Genomic DNA, 26,497 nt, shown 5'->3' with positions numbered 1-26,497 from the left:
TAAGTCAATGAACACAGTTAAATTTAACATTCTTTATACTACTAATGTAAATTCATTGACACGTTACGGGTGCATGCAGGAATAGACCAAAAAAGCATCTCATTTTGATTTAACTTTTGCTGTTGAAAACTTAACATGATCTTTCATTGTTTCAAAATAGTGATTAAAGCTGCATAAATATGGCAAATGGAGAATGACTACAAATGCCAACAGTGTGATTCTGCGAACTACCAAAATATATGATCCTCATCATGTCATGATACCTAAATCATACAGCAACACCATATGGAATCATGGTAATGAGACAAAATCCAGTGCACAAAGAGACTGTCTGCTCAAAAATGAAGAAGGTTCCAGTTTAGGCTTTAAAGATTAACTGGGAGAGGAGGTTGATTTTATTCAGCTCCTCACTACTGAAAATGGTGATAATGCCCTACAGGAAATACCTATTAGAGCTCTGTAAATAGAGGAACTCAGGCTTTTAAAAATCAGTCTACAGCATATCAACACTAAGTGACCACAAAATCCAGATGCAACTTCATGGTTCTTCCGTGCTGGGCACGCACCATCAGAGGTCACTGTGGTATAAAAATCAGAGTGATGTGTCCCATCAGGACAGATGGAGTACCTAACTATATTTACAGATACACTTTGTAAGATCTCTTTCTAAACAGTTATTTGCTAGTAAAATCCATACAAACCAAAGAGTTTAAAAAACAAAAAGACTGTTTTTAAGCTTTAGACGGCTATTATTTGCAGGGCATTACGACATGCCTGCATGAAGCCTGTACACATGTACACACCTTAAATCACTTTAAAAAAGACATCACTTATGACTTCTATGTACAGTGAGTTCTCTTATTTTTGTAGATCACGCTTCATCAATAAGTCTTTCCCTTTTCAAGCAGTGAAACCACAGATCTCCCTATGTTATCGCTGCATAGTGCTTTTCCTAGGCAATCGTTGACAGCATAAACAGATGCTGTAATCCAAATTTTCTATTTACGCTACTGATGACTACAGATCCCCTTTGGCCTTACATTTTAGTATGTTTCTATGGGAGATGTCTTCTGCCAGGATACTCTAGCTCTCAGACTTTACTCCTTACTTTCCATCTAACCTCAAAGGAGTTTTCACCTCTCTAACCCTTTGTCCAAAGACACAGCTTTCTGGAGCAGCATCAAGCAGATATCGCCAATTCACAATACCACGAACCTTCTGTGGCTTCCTCCTTCCCTCAGCCAATTCTATTGTGTTTTGGTTTTATCAGTGGAAATTGGCTAAGAGAAATGAACGCTACATTGCAAGTGAGAAGATTTGACTTCTACAGTCAATTAAGTTATAAGCCAGAGGCAGGCTTCTGAGCAAGGTTCTTTAGCTTGCCTCTCCCATCTGTGAAATGGCTATAATGATCCTGATCCCTTCTGCACACTGCTTTGAATTGTATCATAAAAAAATGCTGAATTTATTATCTTAATAATGACTTCCAAAGTATGTGAGGACTCAAGGAGCACTGGTATTTTCAACTTACAGTAACACTTACATTAAGCAAATTTTGTATCTGTGAACACTAGAGGTACACATACATGCAGAATACTTACGGCAGTAATCAGAGCTCCTCCATTCTATACAAATATTAAATTTGTTGCACATTGCCACATAGGCAGCTAGCGAAATGCATGGATTTTGAATGTACTCAGTGTCTTGAACCCATATATTACAGAATAGCTCAGGTGAAACCTAATAAAGAAAAAATAAAAAATATTGCACCTTCATAGAGACCCTGCTAGGTAGGAAACAGACTGACCTTTTTAAATATCAGCTACAAACAATGAAGCCAAAAGTTCTTGGTTCACAGTAAGCAAGAGGCCACCAGCCTTCACTGGTGTACAAAGAGAGTCTACTAGTATTTAGACGTAAGGCTTCCTGAATGTTGAAAAAATATCAGACATCCTTATATTCCTCGGTTTCATCTCTTCTAAGTGCCAAGGCAAGAGCTAATACAGTTTTTCCAACAGAAGGCATAATTACTGATTGTTCCTTGTTCTTCCTTACCTCTATGTTTTTGTCTATTTTTAGCCTCCTCTTCATCAAACTCAACAATATACAAAAGGTGAAATGGTAAATGTACTCATATGAGCACAAATACATACTTTATTTGCACACTATGAGTTTCTTACTTGCTGTAGGTTTGCTTGAAATGATCTGTTCTACCCTCTCATCTCTCTAAGCTGGAACTCCTTGTCTCTAGAGCCTTTGAGAATGCAGGCTCTTAGATCACCTACTGCCATTCAGAACTTGTTAAATTACTGAGCACTTATGGATTAATTAAATCTTAAAACTGTTTTATTTTACTTTGCTCTACATCATATTGATACAGTTTTAATTAGCTGGGACCAATTTATAAATTAGATGGTATTGTCAAAACTAACAGATATATTATGAATTCTGAAAGTGTTAGTTGCTTATTGCAACTCTCCTATCAAGCTGCCACACTCTTCAATTATTTTTACCTTGCAACTGTAGATACAAAAAGGTATATATCTCATTCCACAGATGTGGCTACATATAGCTTCATATTAATGAAGTTATCAAGTATACAAAATTATATCAGAACTGCATCTCTCTCAAAATGTAAGCTTCTGAAATAGTTAACATACATAAGGATGACAGCTGCTGAAGGTCTGGTTCAACACCAGTCTTAAGCACTCTGAGCAGTCCATGACTGAGCAATTAGCTTCCCGATGCCTGTCTTCTCCAACATACTTTAATGTGTCTGGCACTTGCCAGCTGTCTGTAAAAGTCGATGGAGCATCACTTTTGATTAAAAATGTCCTGTTGGGTAGCATCAGGTCATTTTCCAAGCTTCTATCACAAAACCCTGTGTATTACCAGAAGAAAAAAGCAGGTAAACACCGCACGGTTCATTCTGAAGTATGTTTGAAGTGACATATTCAAACAAGTGAATAGCTTTTAAAAAACTTATACGACATGACAGCATCACAACCCACAACAGATGTGCAAAGTCTCTGGCATATCAAAATACACAAAATTCAGACAAATTAAGCAAAGCAAAAGTAAAGATGCATCTATGAATTCAGATAGGTGAAAGGAAATCTACTGCATAGCAAAGAGCTGTTCACAGAGCCCAGCTATGGCACACAAGCTTCATCCCTCAGTTGCACAAGCACTAAAAATGTATTTTAAAAAAGGTTATAAAGCACCTCCATGTATAGCAACAAAGGAAAACTGTGAATGTTATAAGAAGAGGGAACTGCCATAAAATGCTAAGATGCTTACCCAATACTGTACTTCAGAAATACTGTACTATTCTACTTATGCTTCTGAGCTGTCTTAAGCATCTATTGACTTAAGCTGCACCATAAAAGTGCAGCTTCTGGCACTTCCAGGTATGCTTATATTAACCCTCAGCAGGAAAAAAAAAAAAATCAAACTTTTCTGTATTCACTTCTCAGAAGGCACCATCACGTTTTGTTTCTGTTTAAGGTAGCTGGCAATTCTGAAACACTTTGGAGCAAAAGAAGCAATGTAACATATGGAGAGTGACTTTGGTCAACAAAGAACATCCAAGTATTACAGTAGTCTCCTCTGGAAGGTCCTTTAAGAGCCAGCTGGTACAAAAAAGCAGAATGATGGATCAGTCCCCCATTCTTTTGTCCTAATCACAATTTCTGAGACTTTTGTATTAGACTTCTAGAATGTTTTCTTCTGATGTCTCCACAAACTTGCATGGCAATTCCAAATCTTTATCTGTTCAAAAACTATTTGTAGATTTAACCCTTTTCTAGAGAACTGGTCCATTTTACCATTTTTCACCAATTCTTGACGACAAGAGCAAGCCATTGACAATCAGTGGTACAGCAATAGGCATTCAGAGAATAAAACAGCTTTTGAAACTGCAACAATTATTGGACCAAAAATGTTTCTGATTAACCTTTTTGAGGTTGTGAGTCTATGCAACACAAATAGGAAGTACTTGATGGTTCCAAGAGACTTCAAAGGATTGCTATCATGTCTGGGATATCTTTTTCCACTTCTTCTCTTACACAATGACAAGGAGACTTAACACAGCAAAACTAAGGCTTCACATTTGGCTTTGTGGGATCTGTTTGCAGCTGAAACTGACATGCTTGCACTCTCCTTCACCAGTTTTGCTATAGAGATGTCTATGTTCCCTTCCCACATTCCTCATCTCCCACACCAACTCTTCACCAGTTGCCATGTTCATGTGATCCTTCTACTGTAAAAGACACTGTTGTCTCTGACACAGATCCTTCCAAGGAATCCTCGTGCTGCAAAACTGTAATGGTGCCTCCAGTTTTATCATCTCCATGAAGCTGAGAAATTAGGATCTACCAATACTGCAGTTCAGCTAAAAGACATCTGAGAAAGCTCAAATACGAGAAGCAGCAGGCTAACACAGGAAGCACAGGGGATCAGGGTAGACTAATTGTCCTGGTTTCAGCTGGGATGTAGTTAGCTGTCTTCCCAGTAGCTGGTACAGTGCTATGTTTTGAGTTCAGTGTGAGAAGAATGTTGATAACACTGACGTTTGCAGTTGTTGCTCAGTAGTGTTTAGACTAGAGTCAAGGATTTTTCAGCTTCTCATGCCCAGCCAGGGCACCTGACCCAAACTGGCCAACAGTGTATTCCATACCATGGGACGTCCCATCTAGTTTAGGAACTGGGAAGTGGGGGGCAGGGATTCGCCGCTCGGGGACTGGCTGGTTGTCGGTCGGCGGGTGGTGAGCAATTGCCCTGCGCATCATTTGTACATTCCAATCCTTTTATTACTACTGTTGTCATTTTATTAGTGTTATCATTATCATTATTAGTTTCTTCTTTTCTGTTCTATGAAACCGTTCTTATCTCAACCCACGAGTTTTACTTCTTTTCCCGATTTTCTCCCCCATCCCACTGGATGGGGGGGGAGTGAGTTAGCGGCTGCGTGGTGCTTAGTTGCCGGCTGGGGTTAAACCACGACACTAATTTACCCCGAAAAGATGCAGTACAGTCAGTTCATTTAAAGCAGGCTCTGGTAAGTTGCACCAGACAGCACTGTGCAGGCAGACTTATGCAGAGAATCCCAATCAGAGATGAATACCAGAAAAATACAGCACATTCTCTGAAGAAGTTGCACTTGGAACACCATCCACAGAAATGTGTTGTCCTCTAGTTAAAGCGCCTTGTAAACCAGGAACATAATGTTCCCAATTCTCCCTATCACAGTAGTCAAACAGGTAAAGGCAAAACAGACTTTCAGGATAACTTGAATCGGGCTTACTAAAAAAGTGTCTTTACTTTCTTGTTTCTGTTTAATCTAATTACAGTAACAATCAGCCAAACAGAGCCAGAATGATGATGAAAACAAAAGTTAGGGCAAATTACAGATAATAATCCAATTTCAAAATGGCAGTAAATTCTAACTCTCTTCCTTTGTGAGAAGCACATTACTGTCTGCAGGACTTGGAACTGGACTGAGCTATCACTGGTATTTGATACTGAGCTACAAGCATTTGCCCTTTCTGAAACTGCAAAGATATCCACTGTAATTATATGAACTCTGTAACCCTGGTTTCCAGCTCCAATTTACAGCAGATAAATTCACAGAATCAGGTGTCACAGCAGGGATTTACATCAACAAATACACGCTTGCAAAAGCTACAGCACCAACAGCTTATTCAAGACTATGTTTTTAGAAGGAAAGAAACTACATGAAACTATTGAGAAGACCTAACAGAGTGCAACATTATGGTTATTTAACCCATTACTATTAAAAAATTCCCTCTGAACTATTTCCTCCAACAGATAAATTAAGATTAGTTCTCTCAAATTAACATTTCCTGTGAATTCTGACCTTTAGAAACTGAAAATAGCACATTCCTATCAGATGGATATCAAACACTAAATCTGTAAATGACCTTATTTGACATTATGGATTTATGCCTGACTTACTTATTTGGGTTTGGTTACAGCAATCATGGCTGCAATTCAAACAAGTTACAGTCAGAAACAACACTACAGGTAAAAAGCAATTACATGAATAGGTATCAAACATAACTTCAACAATTAACAAAATTAATAATAATTTAATTTTAATAGTATCTTAAACTTTGCAAAGATCTGCAATAACTCTTTTGGGACCAGATCTTGCAAAAGATAATTTATGTCATTAGGAAAACATGCCTCCCTAGCAAAGCATCTGAATGCCTTTATTTCTTGCACTACTCTATACTTACCACATAGTCCCAAAGCTCTTGGTTCTCGGGTACTATTAAACTCAATAATCATCACACCTGTGCTGTGAAACCACTGAATTTTGATTTTTGTTGGGGTCTCAACTGCATACTTGAAGCCTGAATCCTCGACTTTGTATCCGTATTTTCTAACAGTAGGCCAAGCAAATCTTGAATTTACTGTTATCTAAAATACACACAGAAGAGGTTAAATGTCAGGTACCAAGTGCTGTAGGTAGAAGAACTAAGGCCAGATTCTCGACAGCTTAGGAATCTAACTCATAACTAATTTCAAAAGACGTCAGGCTCACCTCTACAGTGCTAATACAGATACTAAAGAGACTAACAGTTTATGTGCCTTGCTCTGTGACTTACCTCATTAACTGTCCTTGTATCACAGTTTGACTCTGAATTTACAAGCAGTTTACTAAATTACAAAGTTGGAAGAATGAATTATATTACCTATTGTGTCCTACTCTAATCTTCAGTATCCACATGAGGAGGCAGTTGATTACAGAACTAAGATGCTATCTAAAAGGCAAAGAAAAACTAACCCTCAAAATACTTACTTTTCTACTTAAACGATTGATAATAATTTGGTTTGATACATAGGTTAAATTCAACATTGCCAGGCACAAAGAAGGTGAATCTGAATTACTCTGTGGAGAAAGCAAAAATACATCAACCATGGTCATGATGTGCAAAATATTCATACATTATCTACCTATTGTTTTTAGGTACTGGGACACTAAGGATTTTTGCAGGGGGTATGTTTTTAAGAGAGGAAAACTGCTGCTGATTGTAGTTTCAAGTCTGGACTACAAAGTTCATCTGGATAGCATTCTTACAAAATAAAGAAACAAAATATTATGATCTTGTGTTCAGCAACTATGTTCTATCACCTGATCTTAAAATTAGAACAGAAATAAAGGTTTTCAGGAAAAAAAAAATACAGCGGACTAGCTGTTTGGACACCAAAAAATATGAACTACAGATCTGAAGGTGAGCAAGAACAAGACTGGGAATGATGAGTCTATATGATATATGAACAGTACAGAAGTAATGGATCAGAAATACACGCATACTGCCCGAGCTATACAGTGCTGAACAAAACAGAAAGCACTGAATACAACAGAAAAACAAATCTGAAAGTCATAAACAGATCTCTTTTTTCATATCGATCATATCAAGCTTCTGGAGTTAACTTCCATAAGGTACTACTTGGGACCAAACTTTTTGATGGACATTGATATGGACATCAAAATTACCTAGCTTTCATAGAAGAGACTGGAGTTTAAAGAGTTTTGTAAAGGCTCATGAGAAATTAACTCTTCATGACATAAAGCCAATCTACACTACCCATTAGGCAGGATGCCCACTAGGGTTTCTCTCTTCCCTCTCTGAAACAACAGGTATTTGCTCCTGTCAAAGACTTGGAATGCACAGGGTGGTCTAATTTAGTCTGACAATCCTACAGTCTTTTATGGCTCTGAAGATTGGCATTTCCAGTGCAAATTTCTTGGAAGGAACTATGCATACACAGTCAGGTGATAAAGCGCTATACAATTCATAAGTGTTGTAAAGTGTAAGTACAATTCATAGATACTGCACAGAAATGAATAATTAACCACAACTATGTCATACTACTATGCCCTTCCTTTTAAGATACATTGTATTAGCAGTACTGAACACAATTTGTTAGCTCACAAATGTTAGTTACCTTTCTACAGTCAAGGACATGGATGGTTATAGTTTCATCTTGAGTTTGACTAACAACGTAGGATGCTTCTTTGAATAAAGCCAAATGATTTCCATCATAGGTTACAATGCTCAGATCAGAGAAAATTGTGCAACGACCTAAGAAAAATTAAAAAAAAAAAAAAGTTTTTTCTAACTTATTTTAGAATTTCTGTAAATATTACAAAATATGAAGATAAAACAATAAATTTTGTAAGATTAACTAGCTTACTAGAGTTTCATGTATGCGCATATATTTTCAGCTACATTCGATATTGTTGCACCTTTGTAAATGGACAGCAGAATCAAATCCTGCATATTTTAATAGGACAATTTGCAGGCCTCTGCAATTAGTTATTTTCTTACAGTTCTTGCCAGCAAAGGTTTGTAATTTTTACAACCCCCAAACTAGCAAAAACACGAATGACAGTGGATCATGCCAGATCCTTAGTTCCCTTCTAGTCTTGCTCCTAAAGTGGGAGCTCATGTGGAAGGTTTCCTTCTTCCCAGTCTTATCGTTAAAGCTTTTGTGTTTCAAAGGGCTTGGAGTTCTATTATTTCAAACTCTAAAGCATAAGCAGAAATTTGCATTGCTTGACTCTGCATCCTTTCTTTGCTATTATGGACTACATTGAATTTACTTTAAGGTTTGGATTCTTCCTGCCCAATTCTAGGTAATTGATGGGAGTGACTACAGTAGAGCTGTAGTCCCCAGACTGTTAACAGAGCTAGTTAACAGTCTAGGGAATCTTCTCATCCTGAAGTAGATATAAGCTGAACCAAAAAATTCACTGACTATATTGACTAGGTGTCCTCTGATTAGACAGAAGACAAGATGGGTCTAAGTCAGACCTAGACATGTCCACTGCAGATACCTAAAGTTGGGTAAAATGAATATCCTACATTAAAGGAGCATTTTGATTTCATTTCCCTGGATGTAGAACTAGAATTATAAATTGCATTAGACAATGAGTAAGCCGTACAATATGCATCTTCTATTTCTATGCCATGGTATAGAAGTGTCAGTTCTTAGCCTTCTTACATATGTATTAAATTGTTACCTAAATTAACTTCAAAAGTACTGCATAATTAAAACTTACATGCACATTCCCACTTTGGGCAGCATTTGTCACCATTTGTTTGAGTAGCAAATCCTAAAACTCCACAGCTGGGTTGAGTTGCATTGTATGGGCAGTTTTGCGACTTATTAACTTGGATCAGTTGTCCATCCAAGCAAACATGTTTTATGCACTCATTTTCTGTGATTGGCTAAGGCATATTTAATAAAAGACATAGGTTACCATTCTTACCAAGGTAGTATCACAATATTGCAGAGTATTTGCTCAAAAACGGGGCTCACATTCTTCAGGTACAGAATACTTATGAATCCCCATGACACTGATGGAAGCTACAAGTGAAGAGTACCTTTGAAAAGCCAACCATTCTGAGGACAGTTTAAAACTGCTGTCCTGTTGTAAAGTGGAGAACAGCATTACTGAATTTTTAACTTTAAAAGAAGTTGAGAAGGAAAAGTACAGAAAAGCACAAGAGGAATAATAACAGGGATCTCTGGAAAGATGTACTTTAAAGAGGGCAACATAACAAAAAACTGCCATTGAACAATATGAAGCACCATATTTTGCCAAAACCCCATTCTTCTAACAGTCACACTCAGGAAACTGAGGCCCAAAACAGTGTATTATAGCACTTATGAAAACCGTTATGAACAATGAAATCATCCAAAGTTAGATACAACTGAGAAAGTAATAGGGCTCCCTGTTTGATACAGATATTTTAAATCCTAAAGATGAAAGTATGGCTCACAATTTTTTTTATCAGTGTGTAAAAGTAACCAAGACTTATTCAAAACCAAACAGATTAATATTTATAGTTACTCACTGTACAAGTTTGAAGAGCTGGTGTTTCTCTAGGCAGCATAAAAGCTGATGCTGTGACTCCTGAAATGGCTTCAGCTGTTGCCAGTCCATCAGAAAATGTTGTAGTCAAGCCATAAAGTGGTTTGGTAGACAAAGAGGCAAATGAAGAAACTGATGGAGCTGTTGTGTCATTTGGATGGTCAGATATCATTAGCAGTGAACTCACAGAAGGCATTTGCACCTCAGATGATATCTCAAGTTTTGAAGTTTGAGTAGTACTGACTGATGACGCAGCTATAGAAGAAAAAGGTTTTGGTTCAGAGGATGAGCGTAGAATGGACAGTACTGATACACTTACATTAGAAGGAACTGCAGTTGTGTTTGTGAAATAGGGAGAGTAAAATGTCTGAGGTGTTTCTGGGGTAACAGTAGCACCTCGAGTATGGACAGCTTGGATTTCTGTTGGCAATTCTGGCTCTTCAGATTTTACTCTATCAAAGGACATGGCTTCTTTTGCTTCTGAAGTAAGAGAAAAATAGGTGGGCTTCACAGAGCTTGTGATGGATTCTGTTACTGCTTCTGCTTTGTCTGAAGTTGCTGATACAATACTAATGTTTTGCCCAGTACTGCTTATTGTTGAAGAGGCTGAAGCTGCAGCTGACAAACGGGCCAGAGCTGACAACATTGTACTTGCTAGAACCGTGGAACTGCAGGTGGTGGTTGAAAGTGTGACTTGCTTAGGCAACACTGCTGTTTCCTCTGTACCGCTTTTGCCCATTGATGTGGATGGCCCACTCCCCATCATGATGGGAATTTCTGTTGTTTCTGGTAACAAAACTGATGAAGAGGTTGACTTAGATTCTGGTGAAGCTGTAGTGGTTTCAAGTGTTTGGCTTGATTCAAGTGATTCAGTAAATGAGGCCTGCCATGTGAACTTTAGATCAGTACCTGCCTTTTGTGTGGAAAATGAAGGAAATGCTTCTTTTTTAACTGTTGCTAAAGAAGAGGAAGCTGTAAGCACTTCTGGTGAGGAAGGTAGAATTCTGGTGCCAAAAATCAAGTCAGCTGTCATTCTAGTTGAGACTGTAGACTGGAAAACAGAAGTTCTTGATACAAATGGCTGCATGACTGAATCAGTTAAATGCAACTCTTTTTCAGTTGGTAAAATAACTTTTGTAGGACCTGCTGAGGTAGGTAATATACTTGAATGAATGCCTTCAGGTAGTGAGGCGATTAAGGGATATGACGAAGTCAATTCTACTGTAGCTTCAGTTGTCCTAAAGACACGTTGTGGCTGACCAGTGGACTTTGTTAGAGTTTCTGCAGGATACTGGTAAATTGGGGCACTGCTTTGGCTTGTCAACAAAGGCCCAGAAGTCTGTTGACCAAGTACCATAGCCTTCTGAGTAGAAAAATGTGGTATAGCCATGGTCTTTGTGGTCTGTACTGAAAGTTTATCTGCTGAAGATGTCTGCCAAAAGAAGGGGCCTACTGAAGATGGAGGAAAGGATGGCTGAGCCGTAACTGCTTTAAGTTTTACTGTATCTGTTATACTTTGGACTGTAGATTTCAATGCTGTAGAAACTATTTTAGTTGCTACTGGATATTTTAGTGTGGTTGTTACTTCTGGTATCATTTGTGTAAAAGAAGGTGAAGAAACCAATTCACCTGCTAGATACTGAGAGGTGGAGAAAGTGTAAGACGACTTTGTTACTGGAAGTACAACAGAAGGGGACAGCGTTGATTTTTCTTTGGCTGTCATTACTTTTTTGGATGTTATGAGCTGATTGCTGAATTCAGAGGATGGGGACAATGTGGCAAAAGTGATATTTAAAATGGCTTTGCCTGGCAATTTGTCGTGTGATTCTGTTGTTATTGTACTTGATTGTTCTGTTATAGCGGATAAAGCAGAGAAAGTCAGGACTGGAGAGGCCTTTTCTGTTGGTAACACAGACTTTGCTATTGTTGTTCTTGGATATAAAGAGATTGTTTCATGGGATGCATGCACAGGACCGAGAGCTGTCAGTGATGCTTCTGTTCCATATGAGGGTAGTGAAGGAAGAGAAACGTTTAAAGAGATTAGAGAACTTGATGGTGAAGAAGGGAAAGCAGATGGCTTTCTAGTAGAGATGCTAGTAATTCTTTCCACTTGTGATTTATCAGGCTTTGTTGTCAACAGTGTGGTTTCAGTTGCACTAAGGAGAGTAAGTGGAGATCCAGTGACAGATACTCTTTGAGCCAACTCTCTTTCTGTAGCTATGAAAGGAACTGTGGTGGTTTCTTTTGATGAGATAGAGGTTTTCATTGCTGGTGTGGTAACACTACCTGAATATCCTGAAGTGCTTGTATTCACTGTACTTGAAACTCGAGTTGACTTGTACTTGGTAGATGTTTTTCCAGAAAACAAAGTTGACTTTGCTGCTAATTCAAAAGGGGATGTTATTTTGGATGTTACCTCAACAGACAAAGGTGTCACTCTCATAGTATCAGCCACAACAGGATATTTAGTATATAATGTAGTCAGGAACTCTGTTGTGTTTAGAACTATGTATGAGGGATATCCTGTAGTTGAAACAGTTTTAAATGTTTTTTTTAATTCACCTGAAGCTGGAGAAGCAGAAGTAGGAACAGACACTGAAGGTCTTTTTGTAGAAAGGGTGATGGATTTTTCAGTTGTAGAACTAGGATGTAGCGAATATGGAGGGAAATAAGAACTTGATGTATGCTCCACATGAGGTGTTTGGGGAGTTTCCTTTTTAAGAGTTGTAAATGATAACAAACTTGTTTCTGATGATCTTTCTTGAATTTGCAGAGTTGTTGTCTTCAGACCTAGAGTTGTAGTGAAGGGTACCTGTGCAGTACCAGTCAGGTGTTGAACCATTTCAATAGAAGGTTCTGTAATTGCCTTTCCTAATGAAATAGGTGGTGTGGATGTTGGTGAATATGTAGTCTTCGTGCTTTGTTTGGTTAAAACAATTGCTGCTTTTGTTGTTGCTGAAGACACTGGTTTTAACAAAGACAAAGTAGTGATCACAGGAGAAAATGATGCTAATGTAACATTAGGCACAGTGCTAAAAGACTGTCCTATACTTATTTTCGTCCCTTCTGAAGTTCCCGTTAGCTTTACTGGTGGTGTATATGAAGGCATGCCCAGAGGTGGTGATGTGGAAAACTGGGGCAGATACACAGTAGTTTTTTCTCTTATTGATTCAAATGAACTAGGTGTATATGTTGTAAGTTCTTCTGGTTTTACTTGTGCTTCTTTTGTGGGGAGTGTTCTTGTGGCTATTTCTGGTATTTCCATTATTTTAGTTTTGACTGGAAATGCTGTTGTTCTAAGTATAAGAGGTGTCCCATTAAACATAAGTGTAGAAATTGGTTTGCCTTCTGATTCTGTGCTTGTAGTCACTGCATGTGTAGCAGTTACTGCCTGAGGTTCTGTAGTCCTCAATAATTTAGTGAAACTGCTAATGATCGGTTGTATCTTTGTGGAAGTTTCTGAACTGACAGTAGATGGAAACAATGGAGAAATGTCATCAGGAGAAGACAAGCTTACATTAGATTTTGTTGTCCCAGACATTGCTGTAGTGCTTCTCCCAGATGTCATTTCTGTTGACTGTAAAGAAATATTTGATGATAAAGTTATGGCTGGAAGTGTTGTATTAAATGTAACAGCTGAAAATGCAGTTTTCCCTGTAGCTGCAGTGAGTTGCAATTTTGAAGCAAGTGTTGTTTCCGTGTCCTTTGCTTCAGGTACAGGAAATGAAGTTACCGCTTCACTGATCACTGCCCAACTTGTACTTGATGTTATGTGTGAAACTGCTGGTGTTCGAATACTGGGTGGCAAAGATGGACTATCATCTGCAGGTTCAATGCCTGAAATCAGACACAAGTAAATAGTAGTTTGAAATTTCTGAATAATCACAGTCATGAAGGCAGCAGAGCTAGAAGGAAGTTATGTTAACTCACATAACTCTGATCTTTTCAATTCCCTTTAAACTTTGAAAATTCATAGACAAATTACAAAATAAATTCATTAAATAATTTGCTGCACACCTAATGTTACTAAAATGTTTTATGAAGAAAGAGCATCTTTCTTAGTTTAAGATTTGTCTCAAATTTTTGAGGAGTGAAATTATTTTAACCAAAATTTATGTTCGGTGAGCTCAAGATTCATTTAACTAAGGTCATAGTTACACAAATTTAAGCACCGATATTTGAAAATTTGACTAGAGACCTAAGAAATTAATAAGGTAAGTATCATACATAATATACATAATTTTTCAAACATACAGTCTTCAAAATACACGCATCTTTGAGTGACTTCATCCAGCAACATATTGAGAGGACAGGCAGGGATGCATCCTTCCACTCTATAAGAAAAACAGTAAGTATTAACTAGTTGAACAGTATCTTCTGGATTGAGCATTTAATTTTAGGAAAAACCAAATTATTTATAAAGTATTTTTAAGTAGACAGTCTTGTTCTATCTAAATCTCATCACCTGAGTGTACTCCTTCAAAATGTCATTGCCACGGCTTCCATTCTCACTCAGATCTAAGCTAAAACATGAACTCCGTGATACTCAGCCTTTGAAATGAATGGTTGCAAGTTCAATAGTGAATGCTATCACTTAAGCAATGCCAAACATTTTTGCACACCAAAATCCAAATGCCGCTTTTACCAGACTTAGCACAAATTCCAATTGGAAGGAAAACTCAAGGAAGGACAGATGTGGCTGTTGCAATGCCATAGTGAAAAAGTAGAGGCACAACTATTTGAAACAAACTTGTAATCACCTCTCTCTATTAATACTCCATAATACCCCCCCAGCTTAAAAGTTAATACTTACCTAACAACTGAAATGTTACTTTCATGTAGCTGCTGCAGCAGGTTTTATTCCATATCTTTTCTCCTTCACTTACCTCCTTATAGAAGAACACAGTCCCGCTATACTGAGCCTACCTCTGATCTCTCATATTCTTACTATGCTGCATAAGTATTTTACCCAAATTACATACTTTTCCATAAAAATACAGATACTTACTTTGGTACTGCCTGACAGGTTTTTCCCAAAGGGTCCTTGCATGTCTTAAAACAAGGGCTCGTACAGGCATCATAATGCCATTCACATGCAGAATGGGATAGAAATTTAAATTTGACATCTGAAAAACAATCAAGATATGTTATTCTCATAATATTTCTAGAAACACACACAGATACATATCACTAAGAGGCATGCTTTGAGTTCACTGCAGCTCTAAATCACTTACTGTTTCTACCTGTATTCTCAACAAACAAAATTGGTAGTATTTTTTTAACTGCTAAGGTCTTTAAAACATAGACAAACAGTTTATTTTTATGCCAAGTATAGTAAAGAGTGCTGGCTCCACAGCCTGTTTTACTCTTTGTAGTATAAAACATGACATCAAATTAGCCACGTTTACTGCATATTACAATCACTTGAAAATAAAGCCAAGCAAGTTAAGAGCTGCTGTTTTTAAGTTTTTACAGCTGTATCGACAAGGAAACTATGTTTGGTTATTCAAAGAAAATGCAAAATTAAGATTATGTTGATTCAGTACAATTATTGCTATTAGAATAAAAGTAAAAAGCACCAGTTCGATACACTGATATTCTTCATAACAATGTATCATATCAGTTGTTTACTTCATGTGTAAAATTTGCTGATAGAGCACAAGCGTGTACATAACTTGTACAATACAATTGTATTTTAAAAACCAAAACGAACACCATTCCAAATAAAGCAAGCAGAAATTATGCCAATTTAGGCTCTTTAAAGCAACAGATCTTAACAGTTGATCTTCTCAAAAGCAGTGTAAGATAGCCACTCCAAGAGAAATTAATTCAAACCTCAAAACATTTTGAATCTGAAATTCTTACTGCTCCTACAATGAACAAAGCAACTCAGATGAGATGAGACATGTAGTCTTGCAACATTTAACTCAAAACATATACTTCACCAGACAAACTAGTACCAATAATGAAACATTATGGCAAATTAGAAAAAAATAATAAATCAAACAAAACCCAAACCAAACAACAAGAACCACCCCCCCAAACCCAAACTGCCTTCAGAGTATCTACACAGATAGTGATTATTGAAAGACTTCAAATTCACATAATTGAAACCCACAGTACAAATTCAGACAGAGGAAGAGTTAAAACTTCAAACTGGGAATAAACAGAAATAAAGATCAGCTATACTTCCAGCGCTTATTAAATTATGCAGGAACTTTACATAATTAAAGAAGAAATAGACTGAGTGTAAAATCTGAGAGAAACAAATTTGTGGCAATCATCATGTGGGTGACATGCACTTGCATGTTCAAATGCAGCATCATGCTTTCTTTTTCATTACAACCTTGCCCCACCTGCATTCAGGATGGTTTCCTGCACAATGCTAGATGAGCCCAGTGGCTCTTCCAATGCTTGCATGACTTACACAATATATCTGGATTTCAGTACCTGAACTACAACAGCCCATCCCAGCTCCTTCCTGTAGCAATCAGGGCAGAGCAGTGACACTCCCCTTATATTTATGCCTACAGAAGACCACCATCATGACATATGGGTCCCCTCTAGATTGGTAAACCTGATCTTAGAGCTATGTTGTTCAGAGCCTACGAAGAGTAGCTGCTCTTAAACAATGTTTACATTAATGACCAGAAAGAAAATGCTTACTACTTAGAAAAAGTTTCCATTTTTGGTCTTTTGAACTCTTTTTGCTTTTAAGTTTTGCTGATCTTCACTTGACTGAGATAGTAAGAGAGTAGCTCTTTTGCATCTTCTTGGAGACATTGAGTTTTTCTCTGAAGATTCTAAGAAATTGTTCTTCCTGCAATTTAGGGACATCGGCACTTACAGGTAATTATCCCTCTGCCATTATTAACCATTAATACCTTCTTTTTAATAGAAATAATTCTCTTAAAGCTATAAATCAAACTCAGACAAAAGAGTGTGTATGTTGCCATCTAGTGTTTTCCTTTTTACATGCCACTATATGCAAGGACACAACTTGTCACTGCTTTTGAAAACATGATTCTTAAGACAGTTACAAATGCATTTATGAAGTCACATTCCCATAAAAAGCTAAGTACATGTCACTGAATTCTTCTGTGACCCGTTCTAGTGGAAACAACTTAAGTTGCTTAAATCTAAGGGAGGAAAGGAATTATTTCCATGCATTTTGCTAACTGATATATGGGGTTTTGTATGGACTGACAGGTCAGAGTGGTAAGGTTTAAGGGCAAAAGAAAATGATATAGGACAAAAAGACAGGACATACCAGAGACCTGTTGGCACAGGCAATCACCAACAGTAGTAATAACCAGCCATAACAGTATATCCAAGTGGAATCTAGGAAACTGCATTCATCAAACTACCCTAGATTAAGTATGGAGACAGATCTGTAATTTTAACTCTTGCCACAAACCTCAGCATTAATCACAGAAGTAGTTCCAAACACAATAAAGGCACAGACTTTGTAGAACACATACTGTAATCTGACGAAGAATATTAGTTTCTCAGTTTAGCAGAACAGTGATCGTGAATTAACACTTCCAAGCGCTGAGATTAACATACCATCTCCCATTCTCCAAACAAATTTAGACTTTTATGAAACAATTGCGATGTTTCCCTTGAGCTCTCCTACAGATTAAGTTCACAGAGGGTGCCCGTGTTGCATGCATTGGTAGGAAATAGGGTGAATTTCTACATAAAGGCATAGATAGCATTTGTTGAGTGGTTCATAAACATCATTTACAGTTAAGAACAAAGTCATGCCTCTGCAAATTTTGTCTCTACTTCTGCAGAAAGAAGTACAGACAACAGATTAATTCATAAACCTGGTTGTAAAGAATGTTTTCAAAGAAGAGCTGTAGAACCAATGGACATTTAGTTTTCCAGTCAAGGGATTTTAGAGAATTGAGTATGCCAGGCCAAGCTGTATTAGCTTTTTTAGTGAGTAAATTACATAAAAGAACAGACCAAATCACCACAGCAAGAGCTGAATGTACTGCATGAATTGGTTTCCAGTATCTCAAAAGTTTTCGGTATGTCTCAGTAAACCCATTGGATATAGTGAAATCTGTGCTTTATTATTAATTAATTATGGGAAAATGCCTTTCCAGTATCAGGAGAACGTCAGTTCAGTCATTCATCATATTTAAAGTTTTCACTATTGGCAGTATCACTTCCAGAAAGTCTAAGCAGCCCAAGGACCCAGCTGATTGACAGTGCAAGCCACTGTTAAAAAAAAAACCAAAACGCAACAAGATGCAGTTCCTGCTTAAAAAGTTCAGACTAAATAGAGATTAGACAGAAAATGAAGGGGAGGAGAAAGAGAAGCACAGAGCTGTGTTCTGAACTAACATGAATTCAAGACTAAGCCAAGAAAACAACAAAATTTCTCTATACCTCGCTAAAATAAGATTATTTTGCCTCTTTTTACTACATACATCATATTAACTATGACCCCAAAACCCACAATTATTAGGGTATAAGGAAAAGCAGTAGCAAACTGTTTTAAAGCCATTCAAGCATCACTCTCCCTAAACTGAAGGAAATACTCCTTTCATTCTCTGTATTGATTTTAGACATTAACTTCCATGCCAGACCAACCTCAGCTTTATTGTTACTACAATACAGCTACTCCCATGACAGAAACTACCACAGCTCAGAAACTGTGGATTTCACCAGTGTCATGGCACGAATGCTTTATGCTAGCCAGGATGCTAATCAGCCACCTCCACCACATGCTTCCCATTTCTTTAATACTTAAATTCTCCCTCCAGCAACTAGTAATATGAGCTTACTGTACTCTGTGCAACAGTACAGTTCACTCACAACAAAAGAATGATACACAGTTTACAGACAATGAGTCAAGCTTCTTATATCAGGCATGTGTTCCTCAAAAGGATTTGTCATGGCATTTGAAAATAACCATGTGTCTCCTGGTGAAGTCTACCAGCATTTGTCTTCTGTTCAGTGACACAGCAAATCCTTCACAAAATGGTAAATTATGCCCTGGATGACAGTCACTCCAGTTGACATGCCAACTGAGCCCACAGTTCTTTTACCTAACAGGGGCTGAGCATATTGACGTTACAGTACTGCAGAAAAGCTTTTGTATGAATGCAGGTATACATGTTGCCAAAGACAATATATTAAAAGATATTCCCCAGCTCCATTGTTTTCTCACTTGCTTGGACATCAGAGAAGTATTTTGTTCCCTGTATTTTATGATTTTTGTTCTTCGCAGTTTTCAAAAATAATTCTGTGATAATGAGAACAGTTGCAACCATTTAATGAAGAATTTTAATTTTTATCACTGACAGACTGTGGTATTCTGTTGAGTCAAAACAACCTTTCTTAGTACCCTGGTCACCTTTTTGTGTGTTGACAATTCCTACTGTTCACAAGTCCATCCTGCCTTTTTTTCCTATGCTGACTTTTACCTCACAGGGACAAAATCTGCCATTGTCAGAATCCGCATATTATGAATAATTTCATGCTATGCTCAAAAAATGGCTATTTATTTAAAAAAAAAAAAACCTAAAATTTGAAATGTTCTAATGTTAATGAAAGGTTGTGTTTAAAATAAAGGTTTAAAAATAATAATAAAAAAATAAGTATTTGGATTTTAATTCTCACCTGATACTTTTTTCTGTTTTGCCACTTTTCCCAAAGATTTAAAAAAATCTAGTAGGAACAAAATTTGCTTTAAAATTAGTTCTATTTATAATGGCAGCAAAACGCTGCTTAGTAACGTAGATTGCCTATCTCCTCAGTTACAAGTTTAGAAACATGAAATCCTATCTACCCACTTAACACACATTAACTACTAACAAACTCTGTCCATGACTTCTAAGTTTCTGCAATGAGAAATGTAAGCAAATGTCACTGGAAAAATTGAACTTTGTGCCCAGCCAAAAAATCACTGAAAGCAAAGTATAACTATCTACCTGTCTTAGTTTAAGATTACCATGTTAGAGGAATATAATCTTTTTAATGTAACTATTTAATCTCCTATTTTTTCAGTCAAAATTGGGAAGTCAAATGTTTGAGTTTGTGATATAAATAGGAAATACATTATAATTCTAGAGTAACCTCAGTCTGATTCCAAGAGATACTGAGCAGATGTGTTCAGTGGCATACCCAGGATTTGCAGGTACAACAGCAGTTGCTCAGCATTATCCAGTCCCAGGCCCTACGTCATGATCTTCTGGACTGACAAAGCACGTGAGCTCAAATTAAACTTAAAAGCAACTCATTAGAAGTAAAATAGGACATTCTAGAAAATTAGTTCTACTGATGGAAATGGATAAGAGTAAGTTGAAGTTAAAATAGTCAATGATATCACTTAAGATGCAAGATGCTGTTGTAAAAACATGTTTTTCATTAAAATTAATTTCATTTTCAGTTTGTACTATGTTTCTGAATGTGTTTCAGTTAATTAACATACAAACATTAAAAGCAAACAAAAATGCCCTGTATCAAACTTAAACATCGATAGACACCTCTGTGCAGTGAGCATATACTTAGTGCATCTTGAGACAAATTTTAGCTGAAAATTCTCTCTAAGACAGTCCTTATATTTACAGCACGTTAGCTGTTAAAGCACACAACTGACCTTATTAAGAACTGTGCTGCAGAACATATACAGGGCAAGTCACATTTTTATAATATATATAAAATTAACTCACAGTAATCTTAAAAAAGTAAAGCAGATTATGATAATTCTATGAAAGGTAAAAGGTAACTAGCTTGCGCACGTTATTTTAAAAAAGGGTAAGAAAACTACAGCTATATCCATAAAAAGATCATCAATTCCCTACATCCACTAATTTCCCAACAATTTTAAATATGAATTGATCACTCTTACATGACACTTCTGTGCTTCTCCATCTGGTAAGACTAAGTGTATTCTTTCTTTTGACTGAATACATACCAATCCAATGCCGGTAAAAATTCCTGCATAAAATGCAAAACGTATTTTCTTGTAAGTATAGTCTAGATAGTCAAATTCAGATATCAACTCAAAACCTCAAATATTTGTGGGAACAGGACAGCAGACAAATCTAAGTATAATGAAGATAACCCAATTTAAAAGCTGAAGTGACTTCTCATGGAAAATACTTCACTGTGTTAGCCTATCGTATCTGAGCAATTTATAGTCAAAGTATTTCAATGTGACAATATTTATTGCTATGAAACTGGAAAAAGTGACAAGTCAGATGACTCTAGACAAACATGTATCTATTGCTGTAGTGATCGGGTCATTTAAAATTCCTCCTTTTGAATGTGCGTCACAAAGCATGAAGAAGTCTCATGAGGAACTTTCTGGCCAAGAGGATTTACTGGGTCTATTATTCTGCTCCCGATATTTATCCTCCAATTCCGCAGGAATATCTGTTCCCGGTTCAAGAGTTTCTGATCTAATATGCAAAGCATTTACAATAGTCAGCAGGAAACTCAATACACTTTTGCCTGTGCACTCTGGAGCTGGTGTAACTTTTCCATTAACTTAAACAAATGCTGCTGTATTTTTAGACCATGTAATTACCCTACATCAGCAGGCTGGCCCTTGTGAAAGTACACTGGAGAAAGATTCGAGCCCCCTGTTTCTCTGCTTATAAAACTCTGAAACCCAAGCCCTCGGATGTGGTGATTAATGAAATGCCTCTTGATCATTTGATCTGATCCCACTTGCTGAGGTAAATTGGTTTAGTTTTCCATTGGCATAGATAGGATTTTTTGGTATAATGACTGGAGGGTAAAGACTTCACACTTGAAAAGACAGACCCCTCTGTGTTAATGGATGACCACTGAGAATTGGAACATGTTTTAACCTTCTTCATTCCTCCCTCAGAGATAAAAGACTAAGGAGATTTTTTTGTTATGTCCAAAAAAAGTTCCTTGCTTGAAACGCTGTATGAACATCCTGGTAATAGCATTAGCTCTGTAATTCTGCTGTTCAAAAACCTCAACAGCTCTGTGATTACAAGCATTTGTCAAGAGGCAACAGGCACTTGGCAATGACAAAATCTGTCATTTTTTCTGAAGTTGGAGTGTGCCAGTCAACAGCTGCATTAGGCTGTCAGCATAATGCACTGCAAAACATCAGCAGATTCACAATGCCACCATTAACACTTTAATTCAATGTTTTGATAACAAGAAGCTCCACGAGGCATACAGTTGGCCTCTTCTGTCACAGAAGTCAGTGCCTGCTTCAGATTTGTCTGTGCTGAGATTCAATATGGTCACCATAAAACATGCCCAGGCCATGCTTCATTTGTTACAATATTTCATTTTCTTTCTTTCCTTGTATAACAAATCTTGGTTTCAGAGAATAAAGAACTGATTTTAAAAAATGGTATTGCCAAGAATACCTATTAAAATACTTCTGCTACCCCAATAAACAAATTACTAATGCAGTTAAAATTACAGCACAACAAAAAAGCTTTAGAACATAAAAATAAACACTTGTAGTGATTTTGGAATTTTATATACCACACAACAGCCAGTGGTTTCAGCAAGTAGTAGTTGTCACTGAAGTTCATAAATAAAGTCATATGAATGCTTTTGATCTATCTGATGCATCCAGACAAGCAGACCCTAAAGCAAATGATGGTTTCATGAATAATCTGCTTTGCTTTACTTCATAGGCTAATATAACTCCTGCACCTTTTTCTTGACCCGTAAGGCCATCTTCATTTCAGGGCATGGTTCCCGAGTGTTTAAGAATATGTGAGAACAGCTATTCTTATTATTTCTTTTCCTTACTAATCCAAAAAAGAGTGAGCTTGACTGATTAGTGATTTTTTCAGTGTGTGTTTTGTCATCAGTTCTTGTCGGAGCAACTTCTGGATCCAGCTCCTATGAAGGGTCCTAAGAATATCTCCTACATTTCTGATCCTTATGTCTCAGTGGAATGTGACTACTATTAGAGGAATGGGAATCTCTCGAGTAGTTAGAAACACTCTCACAGCAGTCTACATTGTGTATGCAAGAGCTGTAGCTGTCCAAGAAACATTACAGAAACAGACATCTAGATCCCCAAGAAGAGGCATATATCTCCAGCTAGATGATGCCTGAAACACTAGGGGATAACATCCCAAAAAGCAGAGCCTCTGTGAGTGAGCACATGGATAAATGTCAAGGTGTTTTTCAGGGGAAACTTGAAGTTTGAGAGGTGTAATCTAGAGGGAAGGTCCTTTGCACTGGATGGCATGACCTCTGAGGAGGCAAAAAAGCTCACAATGAGAATGCACTGTACAGAAAACTCTCTCTTGGGAGCAATCAGATGGAAAGGAGGGGAAAATGTCATCCACAGACCTTTGCTTTTAGAGATGCACTCAGTCCTTTTCTATTCCCTTCATGAATCCATTATTCATCAGTATGATTTTTCTACTTAAAAATTTCTTCACCACCTACAAAGCAAGTATTGCCCAGAAACTACACACTGGGCTATGTATTTCCAAAACCAGTTGGCAAATATAGCAAAGTTGTGTGTTATGCTATTTAGTGGCCTTTGACAAGAAAACAGAATCTCATGCTCAATACAAAGCTCAGGGAAGATTTTGAGCCTGCATGCCACAGACTACCCACAGCTCCCAGTGATGCAGGGGAGAAGTAAGTAATATCATCACTTCTGAAAATATCAATACCATTTAGCCTATATTTTCACAGGGAGCAAACTGCTTTTCATAAAATGCAACTTTAATTACCTACCTACAAGTTTAAAAAGGGTCGACAGTCTGAACTCCTCTGAATGATGGTACTTCAAAAGCTCAACTGAAGAGGCTGAAATGTGAATGAAGTATCCTGGTTTTGCAAATGACTCAAAGGAACTGTATCCTGAAACCCATGTATTCTTGTGAACGACAAATGTGGATCTGTTGTGAAATGCTTCTCTTTTTTCCCATTTAGAAAGAACAAGAGTATTATTGGAGGCCAAGTGAAGAAAATAGTTTGGTCTCTCAGCTGTTTCAAATGAAACCAAGTTGGAATCTGAAAAAAACACACAGAACTCATTTACTTGCTGATGTATGCATATGCATTTATATGCATAATAAATTAAACTCATTCTGATGTTCTGATATTAGTAGCATGAGCAATGAAGGCTGACTTTGGCCTTATCAGTGAAAATAGCCTGAATCTGGTAACAAAATATACTATATATGGATTTCAGAGTGCTAGATTCTGATAGATATTTAGTTTTCCAAATACCCTACAGATACGAGCAGATTAAGACACTTGCCCACACCAGGATAAAGGAATATAGCCCTGCAGTCAAGCAGAACTTGAGTTTACAGCCTTCACTAAGCCATTTATTTAATAAAAATGTAAACTTCTTCAACTAGCTTTACAAGTAACATTTGCCATCAGGAATTCATAGCTTAAGAGCTCAGCCTTTCATTAAAAATAAATTACAAAAACGTATTTTGCATTCAGCTTACAGCTTTATGTCTTAACTTCTAAGCAGTCAGCTCTCTAGCCCTTCCCCTAAGAATGTTAACAGCAAAGTTTGTTTTCTGGCAAATGTACCCACATGATACCTTACCCTGAAAACAGTACTGCTTATTTCAAGCAAGCCTCTGTACAACCACTTGCAGTGTGGCAGATCTTGAGCCTCTTACAGGCATCTGTTGCTCTCAGAATTACTTCATTATATTTTGCTGTAAACTCTGCTATTCTCTTAAAAATAGCCATTAAACTACTGTAAAATCAATTAACCCTCCAGGCCTGAGTAGTATTTCTTGAAAAAAAGAATGCATAGAAAACAAATGATGTCTATTAAACAGATATGCTATCACATTCTGGTATAACACTTCTGGAAAACCAACTTGTTTCCTGAGCATAAAAACTTCAATTAATCTGAAAAACATAGTGGCACTTGCGAATATCCTTTTATTAATTGTCTGTGGCAAGTACCTATTTGATAAGTAACAATGGACATGTTGTTACTGCACAAAAATGAGTGTGATTCATAATACCTGCCACATAGCCAATCAGTACATCAATGCCCAAAACTTTCCATTGTCCATGATTTGTCTGAAACTGATGAAACACATCCATTTCTCTGAGGTACCAAAGAACCAAGAACACAGATATATAATGAAAACATGGATATTAAAAATATCATAACGATTGTATAAACTCCTCCTGTATAAACTCCTCCACGGCCGAATGATGAAATGCCATTCATTCAAATTGGACTATAAGGCACAAATTCCATTTGCCGGGTTAAATTCTGAGCAAGAGATTTTTATATGGGAATAGAACAGTAGGACTGACCTTCCCTTTCCAAACCTAAACTGAACGCAATGTACAAGTGTCTCAAAAGTATGACTAATAAAAGAAATCTGGCCCTGGATATTCTGTTACATGAGTTCTTGTGTCAGTTCTACAGACAGCAGTATTACTAATCAAATGCTTGTCATTTTTTCAACTGACCCATATCTCTTCTTTGATTACACAAAGACAACCACCTTCAGGCTGTCCAAAGAGCTAATCAGGGGACTCTGGGCAGTAAAACTGTACTGCAGTTTTACTCAAGTGGGCATTAAATGCTCTGTGGGCATTAAAATCACGTATGCAGACAACTCTAGCATTTAATCAATGTCACAAAGTGCTGAATATATTCTTGTAAGCTTTCTCCACCTGTCTGAAGGTGTGCAAAACCTTTTTCCTCTGCTGAATAAGCAACACATTCCTTCAGTAGAAACTTACGTTGGGACCTGAAGGAGACAAATTTGCAGTATACACCCTTACACAGCTCAGGTTAGTGCCAATGGGCAGACAATGAGTGATGGTGGCAAAGCAAGTGAATTAGGGAGTACTTTTATTGTATCATTTCTCTACCATTCTTTCCTGTGCCCCAGTTCTGCCAGAGAACTGGTGGAGGGAGCTACACATATCTGGAGCACTGGACTACAACACTGGTTTGGTGCATCTGAAGGTTAGGGCGGGGGGGGTGCTTTTGTTTTTCAACTATAAGTATTTGTTTAAAAAGCTACAATCATCTAATTACAACCAACCAAATGAAAGTTTTGGCAGACAACATTAAGGTGCACAATCAGCTGGCAGATAAAAAAAAAAAATTTTGACCCAGGTCTATTCTTAAAGGTTGGCTCGTATTCAAGGGCAGAATTTGCTCTGCCTTATTTAAGCCTCTAGGATACAGTGACTTTACCATGTGCTTTGGGTTTATAAAGTCCTGAAGTCAGCATAAAGCTCACTGCATGTCCAGGAACAATATCTTCTTCTCTCACTGGGAAAACAACACCATCCACCAGTTTCACTGCCATTACAAATTCTCCATCCAAATAGCTAACCAGTTTGTATGGGCCCTTTCCCAGAACTGTTGAGAAAAAAAGTCAGAATTACCTTTCACATCAAGAGCTCTGAATATTACAATACAGCACATAAAGAAAAACACATCTCTCCACTCTGAAAACAGCACTATGTGTCATGCACTAAACTGTAATGACAACCAAAACAAAGCCAAACTCTTTTAGAAAATACATGTTCTGAAAACTGTCCAAAATATCTATTTTCAAATTTCAAGCTTCAAGATTAGCTTCTCCTTTTCCTCCCTCT

General features: G+C 37.3%; 1 protein-coding gene across 1 annotated transcript in view; it reads right to left on the bottom strand.

Moving 5' to 3' along the window:
* Positions 1 to 26,497, bottom strand: part of OTOG (otogelin) — a 108,226-nt gene that overhangs the window by 16,814 nt on the left and 64,915 nt on the right. The window contains exons 29-41 of the mRNA XM_010563840.1: positions 26,091 to 26,258; positions 23,627 to 23,905; positions 14,919 to 15,036; positions 14,165 to 14,244; positions 11,849 to 13,747; positions 11,087 to 11,590; positions 9,894 to 10,165; positions 9,095 to 9,263; positions 7,978 to 8,114; positions 6,827 to 6,916; positions 6,261 to 6,444; positions 2,661 to 2,881; positions 1,602 to 1,740 (exon numbers count right to left, since the gene is read on the bottom strand). Coding sequence (XP_010562142.1) covers positions 1,602 to 1,740; positions 2,661 to 2,881; positions 6,261 to 6,444; positions 6,827 to 6,916; positions 7,978 to 8,114; positions 9,095 to 9,263; positions 9,894 to 10,165; positions 11,087 to 11,590; positions 11,849 to 13,747; positions 14,165 to 14,244; positions 14,919 to 15,036; positions 23,627 to 23,905; positions 26,091 to 26,258 — 4,260 coding nt within the window. The remainder of the gene's footprint in view (positions 1 to 1,601; positions 1,741 to 2,660; positions 2,882 to 6,260; positions 6,445 to 6,826; positions 6,917 to 7,977; positions 8,115 to 9,094; positions 9,264 to 9,893; positions 10,166 to 11,086; positions 11,591 to 11,848; positions 13,748 to 14,164; positions 14,245 to 14,918; positions 15,037 to 23,626; positions 23,906 to 26,090; positions 26,259 to 26,497) is intronic.

Source organism: Haliaeetus leucocephalus, unplaced genomic scaffold, assembly GCF_000737465.1.
Source record: "Haliaeetus leucocephalus isolate CR32 unplaced genomic scaffold, Haliaeetus_leucocephalus-4.0 Scaffold173, whole genome shotgun sequence".
Taxonomy (NCBI): domain Eukaryota; kingdom Metazoa; phylum Chordata; class Aves; order Accipitriformes; family Accipitridae; genus Haliaeetus; species Haliaeetus leucocephalus.
The sequence above is the reverse complement of the archived record's forward strand: the minus strand, read 5'-3'. Positions and strand labels throughout refer to the sequence as shown.